The sequence below is a fragment of the Rutidosis leptorrhynchoides genome, chromosome 9 (assembly GCF_046630445.1).
Source record: "Rutidosis leptorrhynchoides isolate AG116_Rl617_1_P2 chromosome 9, CSIRO_AGI_Rlap_v1, whole genome shotgun sequence".
Lineage (NCBI taxonomy): Eukaryota > Viridiplantae > Streptophyta > Magnoliopsida > Asterales > Asteraceae > Rutidosis > Rutidosis leptorrhynchoides.
This window is the reverse complement of record NC_092341.1, coordinates 373058582-373071267: the sequence shown is the minus strand read 5'-3', so window position 1 is coordinate 373071267 and position 12686 is coordinate 373058582. Positions and strand designations below refer to the sequence as shown.

At 35.3% G+C, this 12686-nt stretch overlaps 2 protein-coding genes across 2 annotated transcripts; both read right to left on the bottom strand.

Annotated features, from left to right (window-relative positions):
* Positions 1–238: 238 nt before the first annotated feature.
* Positions 239–2159, bottom strand: LOC139865619 (uncharacterized GPI-anchored protein At3g06035-like). The gene is made up of 2 exons (XM_071853690.1): positions 2029–2159; positions 239–797 (listed from the first exon to the last, which is right to left on the bottom strand). The coding sequence occupies exons 1-2, from the start codon at positions 2102–2104 to the stop codon at positions 298–300; spliced, it is 576 nt and encodes a 191-aa protein (XP_071709791.1). The 5' UTR covers positions 2105–2159; the 3' UTR covers positions 239–297.
* A 5794-nt stretch (positions 2160–7953) lies between these two features.
* Positions 7954–11886, bottom strand: LOC139866362 (mevalonate kinase). The gene is made up of 5 exons (XM_071854590.1): positions 11588–11886; positions 9877–10120; positions 9392–9651; positions 8665–9084; positions 7954–8182 (listed from the first exon to the last, which is right to left on the bottom strand). Exons 1-5 carry the CDS (start codon positions 11718–11720, stop codon positions 8061–8063), a joined length of 1179 nt encoding a protein of 392 aa, XP_071710691.1. The 5' UTR covers positions 11721–11886; the 3' UTR covers positions 7954–8060.
* Between the last annotated feature and the right edge of the window lie 800 nt (positions 11887–12686).

The window sequence follows — 12686 nt, the reverse complement described above, 5'->3', positions numbered from 1 at the left end:
GTTCACAAAGCTAATACATGCCAAAGTTCAGAGGGGTGTTCAGCATTTGTAGCATATTCTTGCTTGGTGTGCCTTTCGATCACGCATAGATTATTCCAAAAATATAGCAATACCGGTCAATGTTTGTTTGATTTGTTTTGGGGTATGAATTCTACTAAAAGAAATGATATACGGTCCTAATTCTACTGAAAGAAAAGGAAATGAAAACGTAGATATGCATATATATCGTCATACCACAAGTACTATCAAGTTACAAGTCTAATACAAACTAACAGATAACATTATTCTTACAACTGGTTACCAAACTGCACCAAACCAAAATAACATCACAATAGCCAGACCCCAGCTAACAGGATTAAAGTGTGGTGCAGCCACATTATTAGAGAACGTTCCAGCAGGAGTGTTGGTTGTTAACACTACCACCACCCAATCATCCTCTTTACCGATTCCAATTCCACTATACCTTGAATTATTCAAATAACTTGCGTACGAGGATTGTGTATAGTTTGTGAGCACAAGAGTCGTGACACGCTTAGGTACACAAACGGGCAAAATAACACCATCGGCTGTCGTGTTGATATCAATGTCACATTTTTTTATTATATCAGGGTAGTTTGCGTACCGAGGTTGAGTACTTGTGATGATGCTTGGACCGGCCATTGAGCTGCATGCTTTATTCTCTAGTGCATCGGCTATTTCATCAGCCACACAATTGGCATTGTTGTTCTTCGATAATGCTGCTAAGTTTCTAGATTGACGAAAACTATTGAGCCCTTGAAGTAGGTTGTCTTCTTCATCTACAAATCACGAGTACTACTAGTTACCATTCTTGTTACACCATATAAATGATTGGCGGCATATATTTACACATGAAAGTATCAACTATGCAAACATACAGCGGTATAATACTAACCACAAGGGGTGGCCTAGTGGTTGGATACATGGGAATCTCCAAACGACCCACTGTCTACAACTTTGGGGTCTTGCCTTTTTTTGAAAAAAAGCAGTATAGTTAGACATAATTGCTCAAATTGTACAAAGAGATTACGATCATTAATAACCTACGAGTCTAGATGGCGATAACACAAAATGTGTTTAAATTCATTCATTCGGAAACCTCAATCAAAAGCAGTGATCTATACGGTATTATTTTTTGAACAACACGCCCTTTTCGTCCACGGGACTCGAACTCACAACGTCAAAGTTGTTGTTGAGTTCCTTGCTAGGCCAAAAGCCCTTTGGGTGGTACAACTACTCTACTCCGTATGTGTTTACGGGCATTTAATACCATTATGATGAATGTATAATGTTTCCACTGGGCTAATTGTATTTTTACTTAGATATACGGATCATATGTGAGGTTTTTCGACTCTTTTTCAATATGTTGCTAGTGTAAGTTAGAACATGACATTCTCAGTATGAGGGTCCATAAACTAGAATATCTTTGTGATGGTTGGACATGGAATACAATCCAAACATCATACATCATGTCGTTCAATGCCCTGTCTACAAATATTAATTTTGTACAAATCATCACCTCTCTCTGTGAAGTCTAATTACGCCTTTTTGGTTTTTGATTGTTACAAATGTATTCGGTTTTAATATATTTATCTTTAGGGGAAAGTCCCAAAGGATGTATTCGCCAATAAGATTATCGAAGATTTTATACTAAGTCCTTGAAAAACAATTATAAAAAAACAGAGTGATCCTATATCTACAATAAAACTAGGTAAGACAGTACAAATATCTATACAAGCAAATTATATCTGATCAAGACTACACTCATAACGTATAAACAAATATTATTCGTTTAATAGTATTTTTGCTTGTATTTTCGGTTTGTTCTCGTTTCTTTTCGAGAAAGAACTCGTCTAATAGTATTCATTTTTTTGCCAACAAACAAAAAACCGTATCAACAAATAATTATTACTCTGAAACACAAAGCAAACTAATTAAGCAAAACTACATTAATCTATATCTAATTAAATACTATGTAACTAATAATGATATGATCGATGATAAACGTACCAGAAAAAGCTGGAGTTAGCAACAAGAAGAAGGCGTACACAAACAAAGAAACATTAACACGTTTTTTAGACATCATTTTTATAACTCTAGTCTTCAAACTGTTAAGTTGTATGATATGGTCGCTTCGTGTTCTTCTGCCGTTATTAATGTGATAATGTCTAAGAATACCATCGTCGTCTTTTTTGTTAATAGATAAGGGTTTTGATGGTGTTGACACGTCTCTTAACATGTATATTTTGAGGAGCACGTGGCTAACATGCGTGGCTTTTGCTTTAGGCACCGTTTGATACATCCATTGCATGTTCATCTTCAACTCTCCTTTTGACTTTTCTTTAATTTGTAACATTCTCTTACTTTGATCGACTTAAACCTTCAAGTAGTTAAAACGCTTATGTTTTATTTAAATGATGATGTGTAGAAAATTTCAGTATCATAGTTATCTCACTATCTTAAGTAGGGTATATGTGTTTCAATGTTTGCAACTGGCTCGTGAAAACCATAGCTGGTTGAGTAATGATTTTAACTAGGGCTATGGTAGCTCTGATATCATATTATCGAAAAGTATTAAAACTATAGATAAGTGACGTGAAATGGATACGAGTTTTTTGAAGTTATGATCGTGACATGACAATGATTGAGGAAAGAAAGTTGTAACGAGTAAGATTATTATGAAAAGTTATTGAAAAGTAAATAATGACGTGAAATTTATTTTTTATTTTTAATTATGACACAGTAACGAAATTAAAAACGTTACATTTAAAACGTTCATAAAAATAAATAAAAAGTACACGAAATTAAAACGTTACAAGATTTGAATTTTCTAAAAAAAATTACAATAATTAAACATCCTGAGAATTAAAATTCACGTTAAATAAAAAACAATAAAAATAGATAATGGCTAGTTTGTTGGAAGACGTCAGATATGCCCAGTTAGATCTTCACGTAGTTGATCGTATACATCTTTATCACAGATTTCTTTAATGACACATGATTCGAGAGTCCGACCCCTAAATACTCACATTAACATAGACTCAGGCCACTTCATACACAGACCGAACACAAATTCAAATAACCACATAATAAGATTAAGATGTGTACATAAACAACCATGGAAGCACATGTTGGGAAATTACGGTATAACTAATTCCCACCACCCAGCCCAACAATAATAGTAAAGAAATAAGAACAATACACAACACAAGATTTAACGTGGAAACTCCAAAACAGGAGAAAAACCACCAGCCCCCAAAGAGAGAAAATACACTATATCACAAATTGTTACAATGATATAGACAACTCTCTTAAGCCAACTACACTCTCCAAAATATTTAACTAATACAACTCTCAAACAAGGGTAAGAAAGAAAGAAATAATCAAATACTTAAAGTGTATTGATTGGTGCGATTTGGAATGAAGACTTAGCCCCTCTTATATAACCAAGTCACTCACCCCTCACATCTTCCTCCCACCAATGTGGGATAAACAATATCTTCTACTAGCCAAAATAAACCAACAAATCTCCACCTTTTGGATAGAAGAAGATAACCATGCTTCCACATTGCAAGGATAACCGATGTAGACGCTTCCTCGACGACAACTTCAAGATCCTCATCTTCATGCCGTTGACATTATCTCCCAAGAGACAAAACTTGCATCTTCATCGAACATTGTCTAAACCGACAATCATTGTCATCACAGACAATCATAACTCTTAACAAGAATTATCATACTCCACCATTAAGAGTATAGCACTTAGAATATCACATTCCAAGCATTTCACCTCGGCACATGTTGTTGAACAACCAGCTGAAACTTTATGGTGCAACTTCCTTGTTTGGCTTTCCCGAAAGTCCCATCAGCTACAACATCAGTTTCCACCACACAGCCTGCATCAACGCCAAACCAATGCCCATGTGTAATTGTGGAACCGCTAACGAAAATCCCTTTCCACGGTGGCGCGGACACACCATGAGGATGACGTGACTTCAGAGGAATTCGTCACTCTCCGTAACAACGGAGACAATGTTAGCGTCTTTGGAGCCATTTACCGGATTAGCTCCACCGGGACAATTAACCCTTACATGTCCAGTCTTTCCGCACTTCCAGCATGTCAGATTCTTTCTAGAGTTTCTCTTCTACCTATCCGAACACAACAGTACCGTAGCTTCTGATGACGAGACTCCGTTACCTTCCAATCTTTTCTCCTCGGATAGGAGTTTGCTAGTAACATCTTCAAACTTCAACGTTTCTTTCCCGTACATTAGAATAGGTTTCATGTGCTCATAGGACGATAATAAAGATAATATCAACCTCAAAGCTTTATCTTCATCATCCGTTTTAACTCCAATAGCCTCCAGTTCCGAAACAATACCGTTAAGAATACTTAGATGATCTGAAATCTTTGAACCTCCATCCATACGCAGAGTATGAAATTGTTCTTTAAGACACAACCGATTTGAGATGCCCTTGCCCTGGTACAACTGCTCTAGTTTAACCCAAAGCTCCTTTGCCGTTGATAACCCGTGCACATTTGCAAGCACGTTCTTTGCAAGACACAAACGAATCGCACTTGCTGCCCTCAAATCCATATCATCCCATTCTTCTTCATCGAACTTACTGCTAGAATCACTGCCAGGAACAAGGGTGGATTTACCCTTCAAAGCCTTGTGTAAACCGGACTGAATCAACACATCTTTGACTTGAACCTGCCATAAGCCAAAATTGATCCTCCCATCAAATTTCTCTACATCAAACCTCATTGGACTGAACTTCGACATCGTATCCGTATCCTATAAACAACACTTTCTCTGATTTTGCTCACGTTTCGAATAGCCAAAAGATGTAGCAGGTAGCCAGGACCCTTTAAATCGGAAATCCACAACTCGCCACTAACAAATCCAACTATTACTACGAATCAGAAAAATATTGTCTAACCAGATACCCTATACGATCAATAGAACTCGTTTCTGATGTGGACGATCCACTCCCGTGGCAACCACAGAGCATACTCCGACTCCTATAACCGAGACCCCCGTCAAACCTGACGCTCTGATACCAGTTGTTGGGATATTACGGTCTCACTAATTCCCACCACCCAGCCCAACAATAATAGTAAAGAAATAAGAACAATACACAACACAAGATTTAACGTGGAAACTCCAAAACAGGAGAAAAACCACCAGCCCCCAAAGAGAGAAAATGCACTATATCACAAATTGTTACAATGATATAGACAACTCTCTTAAGCCAACTACACTCTCCAAAATATTTAACTAATACAACTCTCAAACAAGGGTAAGAAAGAAAGAAATAATCAAATACTTAAAGTGTATTGATTGGTGCGATTTGGAATGAAGACTTAGCCCCTCTTATATAACCAAGTCACTCACCCCTCACATCTTCCTCCCACCAATGTGGGATAAACATATCTTCTACTAGCCAAAATAAACCAACAGCACATATATATATGCACATACTTAAACGAAGTTAGACCAAGATGAACACATACGTACTCAAACGAGGTCATCCCCTTGATTTGCCGCAAAGTTATTTAACGATTTTTTTCTCCGGGCATTAGAAATGTGGTTGAAGCTAAGTGCTCTTAAAGGCATTGAAGCTTAATCAATCAAACTATAATCTTGGTGCATATTTGATCAAGTTCAAAAGGCACCTGGTGAAAAGTTTGAGCTAAAATTCTATTTGGATGTTAAGACATAATCAAAACCAAGGTTATTTGAACATACAAGTAGTTTTTGATACGAGAGTTTTTATTTACTGCAAAAAATGTGGGGCTTTGAGTTTGGGAGCACCAATCATCTCTTTCTTTGACATTAGAAAAGATGTGAGAGTACCGAATGATTTCTTTCCTTCACAAAATGGAAGACGTGAGGCTATGTATCATATCAACACAAGAAGAGTTATACTCCGTACATCATATGCAAACAAGGTGTTTCAAGCTTGATGTGATGTGAAGCCGTTTCTTGAAAGTAGCGTAGAAAAATGTCCATATACCTCAAGATTTTCAGATTAAGAATGATGTGATGTGAAGCCAGAGTTGTTGATCAGTAAACTGTAATAATTTTGGTTTTCTTTCAAGCATTTCGGAAAATGATGAAGAACAATTTTCATTTAATATTTGTGGGATCTACTAGACTACTGTCCTTCCTAAATATCTTGTAGTTATGGTAGATTCACAAAACAATACACACGTGAATTGCAGGAGAAGTGTAACCTATATTGGGCTTTTCTTTGTTATAGGCTCATTTAGGTAGGTCTGCTTTAATATATGGGCTTAGTACCCAATCTAAGTTTAAGGGAAATTGATCAAAATACACTTTTTTTAAGGCTTCAAACAAAATACACTTTTTAAAAAAAATTATCTTTTTATACCATTCAGTAGACGGGAATTCTGTCTACCACCTTTATCTGTCGTCGACTACCATTTTTACAAAGTAGTCGACGGTTTTTTCGTCGACTACTCAATACAGGTTGTTTATCGTAAAAAGACAGATGCGGACAGTTATTATCCAGATTAGTTGTTTATGTAACTCTAATATATGTGTCTTAGAGATATTATGTGTCACAATCTTGTTATGGTTTAAGAAAACATGTGTTTCTTTTTTTGTAATTTATATTAACTAAATGTGTGTTATTGACCTAAGCAACAAAAGTTAACATTTAAATGTTTTTTAGGTAGTCTACCAGGGTTACGTCTACTGCCTTATAACTTCGTCGACTATATAGTAGACCACCTGTATTGAGTAGTCGACGAAAAAACCATCGACTACTTTATAAAAATGGTAGTCGACGACAGATAAAGGTGGTAGACAGAATTCCCGTCTACTGAATGGTGTAAAAAGACAATTTTTTTTTTAAAAAAGTGTATTTTGTTTGAAGCCTTTAAAAAAATGTATTTTGATCAATTTCCCTAAGTTTAATGTTTAGTTTGTTTATGCTGCTGTAGCCGTAGAATGAGTCTAGCTATTCCTACGGTTTGTTTCTTTTATTTCTGGTTAACGTTGAGTACGTAAAACGTGGTGTTTGATGGTTTTTTGTACTATGTCACAGTGACGGAGGATTGTAAGGGCATGATGGTCCTCCCAAAAAGTATAATTATATGGACCAAATATTAAAATTTTGACTCCATCATATTAAAATTTGGATGTATAGCACGGTTTATTAATCATTGGTTAATAAATTAAATGTTAAATTAAATAATTAGGCTATTAAATTACAAATCCTATTATACTCTCGACTTTTCATCTTCTTGGGTGTTCTATTTAGTTTCATCTTGCCGTAGCAATATAGCATCAATGGAAAGTATTATTTAGTACTCCCTCCGTCTCATTACAAGTGTCCAGTATGACTTTTCAGTCTTTTTTGTTTATCTTTGACTCTAAATAATTTTATTTGTGTTATATAATAGTTGATCAAATTTATAAATTTATATCCATTAAAATACAATTAAAAAACAATTCATTCATATCATTTTCGTAAAAAGTTACATAATAAAAAAAAATTATTTAGAGTCAAAGTTGAACTAAAAAGACTCTGGAAAGTCAAACTGAACACTTGTAATGGGACGAAGGAGTATTTTATATATTATCAACTATTATATATAAGAGTATACATGTTTTGATTGAGTTATTTGGCCCCTCATCGTAAGTTTTCAAGCTCCGTCACTGCTCTGCCATATATATATATGGCTTATCAGTTGTTAATAAAATGCATCGAGTGTTGTTTGCCATTACTGTGAATATTACCTTGTGTTCTTACAACCTAAACTTTGTGGGTTGATAACGCAATGGTAGCTATAAAGTCATATTTTGAACATTATGAAATACTCGTGTGTATGAGAGAGAGAGAGAGAGAGAGAGAGAGAGAGAGAGAGAGAGAGAGAGAGAGAGAGAGAGAGAGAGAGCGCTTGCTTAATCGCACACGATAAATAAACTAGTTCCAGAATACAAGGAGTTAAGAATTACAGAACCATCTGTGTGCAAGCAATAATGAGATGACTGCTAGAGATAAAATGGTCAGGTTTGTCCATCAAAGCAGATCTCAACTCCGTTTCCACCAATTTCAGCAATAAAACATTGGAATCCACATTCCTCCTCAAGCTCCTTTATTACTTTCTCAATAACTGGTGCAGATAATACTGTAAGCAATGGTTAAGCCAACAAACAAACAAACAATATGATTATCAACTAGACTGTATGTGGCAATTTCACCCTACACTTGTCACATATAACACTATACTCCGTATAAGTTATGTTTTTTATCTGTAGCCCGTCAAAAAAAATTAAAAAATTAAAAAAAAAAAAAAAAAAAAAAAAACCAAAAAAATACACAAGAAAATTATTGAATAATAAACCTCTTGTGATCACATTTGACACGCCATTATCTTTACCTATCTATATCTATATAAAGAAAAAAAAAACAATAGACAAAAGGTGTTTTGGTTCAAACACGACTCAACTTTAATCATCTTGTTTCAACCCAGACCAATGAATTAAGTCTTTACCCAAGCTACCCATTTCACCAGCTCTAAATGATGACAATAGTATGCAAGTAGGACAGAAGAAAATATGGGATAATAAGAAATGATAAAAAAAAAAAAAAAAAAAAAAAGAAGGATACAAGCTGGTAATAGAGTTAGAACACATCCACCTCCACCAGCTCCTGTCAATTTGGAAGTTAAGTTATACTTAAGAGTTGTGCGTACTACAGTCTCAATAGCAACGTGGCTAACCCCCATACATTGGAGCAAACCTTGATTCATTTCCATCAACTCTTGTACTCTTTCTTCCTTCTCAATCTCATCACCATAACCAGATGATGATGACGATGATTCAAGAATTGAAGCAACTTCATTACTGATAGAATCAACAGCAGTAAATACAGATGTCATAGCATCAGGATGCCTCTTCTTACGTTCTGAAACACCTGCTACTAGTGCTTTTGTGTTTCTACCCACTTTAGTATTTGTAATTAGCATCTTAAGTTTCATATTCGATTTTATACATGTCAAAGCACCTGACTTGAACTTTATCAAATTTCCTGTCAACAATCACAATAGTGCGAAAATTAATTTAATATCATATAATAAAAACATACTACGAGACTAGTGTCATAAAGTTACTAGTGAATGGTAGATAGATACCGAAAACACACACATAAGCAACAACCCATGGTTGCACAATTACTAGAGGTGGCCACTTGCAGCCAATTTACTTGTGACTATTGTAAAAAGATAGTTTGGTTACCAAACCAGCCAATATAGAAATCCCAAGTTCAGCCCAGCTGTTATATTATTATTTAATTAAAAGAAAGAAAGAAAGAAAGAAAGAAAGAAAGAAATACCAACCAAAGGTGCTGACTGTATTGTCAATCCCAGATGGCTTCCCATGAATAATCTTTTCACCTTCAAAAGCCCATCTGTTCACCAATTCCTGTTGCTCTTTTTCTCCAAACCCAACCCAACCCTCTCCTCCCTTCCCAAATTTAACTTTTACTGCAGATAAAGCAATTAAAGCAGCAGAAATTGCAACAGAGAATGCTGCAGATGACCCCAATCCTGCACCCAAAGGAAGTTCAGACGAAACTCTCACCGTTGCTGGTTTGTTCCTGAAGCAGCAGAAGAACTATGTTAGTACCTTATAACACATCAGATGACTCAGGAACTGTTTGACTCGTTTCCATTAAGTCAAATTATCTATTTGACCCATTTAAACTGTTGGACATAAACCAAAACTGACCTGGTTTGAAATTGTCATCTCTATTTACTAGGTTGAACAAGTTAAAAAAACAATGAAACACCAACAGACTTGAAATTATAACAGTAAATCATACCCTTGGATAGAGGTGTATAACCAAAGGAAAGCGATAATTCCAGAAACAATTCCGATTTTTGCCTCTGGGATATTATGGTCTTCCACAAGAGTTGAAAGTAGTTTGATAGTTTCCACGGAACATGTTGTGGGTGAAGATGCAATACTATTAACTGAATCAGGGTACACCTCTTTAATTCTTCCAATTGGCCATGACAAATGTAGGTCCACGTCCATGAGATGGAGTGTCAGGGTATCATCATTATCTGTTCAAAACATCAAGGACAATGGATTAAACATGTGTGACAGACGGATCATGTAGTAATTATATGTTATTCTTGTAGGACTACTTTTTAGTCTTTCCAAGAATCCAAGCAGTTACAAAACATATTATTGTTTTATTTGAACTCGATTGACAAGTTTCAACTTAAGCTGTCATGCAATGAAACAGATAGACAATTGGTTGCTGCAGATACAGTGCTGTGCTGACAACTTTATGACTGAATTAAGCCAACGGATTCTCTACACCTTTATGATTGATTGAATCTAAGTTGATGCAACCATTATCTCTACACCAATCATCATTTTACATCATTAAATATATTTTTATTCATTACCGCCGCATTGTGCGGGCCCTCACTAACTTTAATGTCTTTGTGATGTGATTACTTTTAAGGAAAACATTTTCCACGGTTAGCCTTATAACCACAGAAAATGACGAATCAACACCACAAACCAGAAATTACTTCTAACGGTTCCACGATCATTTTAAAGAAAACACAGTAATTCCTTAGGATCAAATAAAAATTTCTACACGTAAAAGAGGACTCGTGATGAGCTGTAATGACTACTACATTTTAACTTAGTTCAGTCCTCTGACATTAGGAACGCACACAATCAGAGACGCCAGAAAACACAGAGAATTTATAAGTAATGTTTAGTATATACACTATTCGACCATCCCTAATGGGGTATACAGAAAACCTTAAGGTGCGATTAATATAATAAAAAGTTGTAACTTGGACATTACATAATTCCCAAGAGACTTCCATTTACTTATGATATTTGAAATGCCAAGAGTAAGTTTGATTAAAATATAATCTTAAATGCAATATTTAGATATCGCCAGGGATAGATTTAAATTTCAACATTTAAGTTCATATTTTCCAATAAGTTTAAAAGGCTTTCTTGTTATCATCAATGTTGTTTTGGCCACATCTACAATCAAGCCTCTTTTGTAAGAACGGTATCTTTTACGCGGTACCATTCCTGGTCTATACAACTTGTATAAATGAATCAAATCGAATATGGTGATTAAAGAACATACTAAATTAACCATCTTTATACCAAAATGAACATTCATATAAAATTTGCTGAGGGAACCAACATAAAAAGTAGCAGCGAATAACACGACAGCGCTTATATGAATGTAACTTGAGTCTTTCTAACTGCATCATGTCGTAATCGTTCACTCAAATCACTAGTATTCTGAAACTATAATACGGTCCTTATTTGGTACTCATTCAGTAAGAAAAATTTACTATCCGGTGAATCATTTTATCGAGCACCTGGTTGGCACTTTAATCACTCTATCAAATCAGGACTAACAATATACATTTTTTAATTAACTAATAGTGTTAAAAAGTAGAAATAACAAAAAAAAATATAAAAATAAAAATAAATAAAAAAACAGCAACCGTCGCCGGTATAGAGTTAATAAAGCGGGTAAATACCAGAAGGTGAATGTAATCGAAGAGATACAGATGTAAATAAACCAATTGAAGCTGCAACGGCCGCCGATCCATGAACGACGGCGTGTTCTCCGGCGAGTATGATCTTCCCTGGAGCTCTAGTTCTTACATCCATTTGATCTTTATTAATGATTAATGATTAATGATGATGTGTTTTTGTAACGGTGAACGAGTGAGCGTTTACCTGTTTTTATACAGGGTATTGGGATTTGCAATCAAATTTATATATTAGATAAATGATGATTGGTAGTTGTTGTTTAAGAGGAAGATTCTGTAGTTGTTGATGGTAGAAAATTGCGTTTTGGGTTTTATGAACAACAAGAAAACGTTAAACGAGAGAGCGCACTAGTAGTGGTGACTGAGGGTCACTTGACATGTCAGGCCTGACTTGTTGAGTCAGGAAAAGTGGAGAGTGGTGACATCTGTCAGTTAGGCATGTCAGTTTATATTTTTACTATCTTTTTTTATGATTTTAAATATAACATAAATTAATAAAAATAACTTTCATTAAAAATAATAAAAAATTACATTTCCTAAGAAAATGTAAAAACATACGATTCCTAAAAATAAAAATAAAAATATTACGATTCCTTAGAAAAAAGAAAAACATTACCAACTTAAAATTAAAAAAAAAAAAACATTACAAGTCCTAAAAATAAAAAAACAAACCGAAATTTCCTAAAAATTAACTCGTCCGATCGAGCCTTTCACGGGGTTTTGGGACTATTGTATCCCTCATCACTCTCGTCGTGCGAGTAGTGAGGACGTGGGCGGCGGATGAATTCACGGGACTATATGTGGATACAATACAAGTCGACAGAGTCGTCGTTGAGTTTTGCTTTCCCGACTAGTTCTTCTCATTCTTGTTCAGTCGTGAGAAACTCAAAGGTTTGAGTTTCTGGAACGATGTACATAAAATCCGAGGCCTCGAAGTCGACATGCTCTCGTATGTAGTTGAACAAACGTCATGTGTCCCACCCGTTAACGTCGAGGGACTCGAACGGAGTACATTGCGATTTGGAATACGATTTTCAATCCTCGCTGAGCTCTCCACCATGGTAAACATTCAATGAAATAATGC

What these genes read in the sequence shown, in the direction of transcription:
- LOC139866362 (XM_071854590.1), bottom strand. Translation starts at nt 11,720, where the DNA reads ATGGATGTAAGAACTAGAGCTCCAGGGAAGATCATACTCGCCGGAGAA. An exon ending in TTATACACCTCTATCCAAGG is followed by an intron (nt 9,652 to 9,876) that starts GTATGATTTACT and finishes CTGCTGCTTCAG; the next exon opens with GAACAAACCAGCAACGGTGA. An exon ending in CAATACAGTCAGCACCTTTG is followed by an intron (nt 9,085 to 9,391) that starts GTTGGTATTTCT and finishes GATTGTTGACAG; the next exon opens with GAAATTTGATAAAGTTCAAG.
- LOC139865619 (XM_071853690.1), bottom strand. Translation starts at nt 2,104, where the DNA reads ATGATGTCTAAAAAACGTGTTAATGTTTCTTTGTTTGTGTACGCCTTC. An exon ending in GCTAACTCCAGCTTTTTCTG is followed by an intron (nt 798 to 2,028) that starts GTACGTTTATCA and finishes CGTGATTTGTAG; the next exon opens with ATGAAGAAGACAACCTACTT.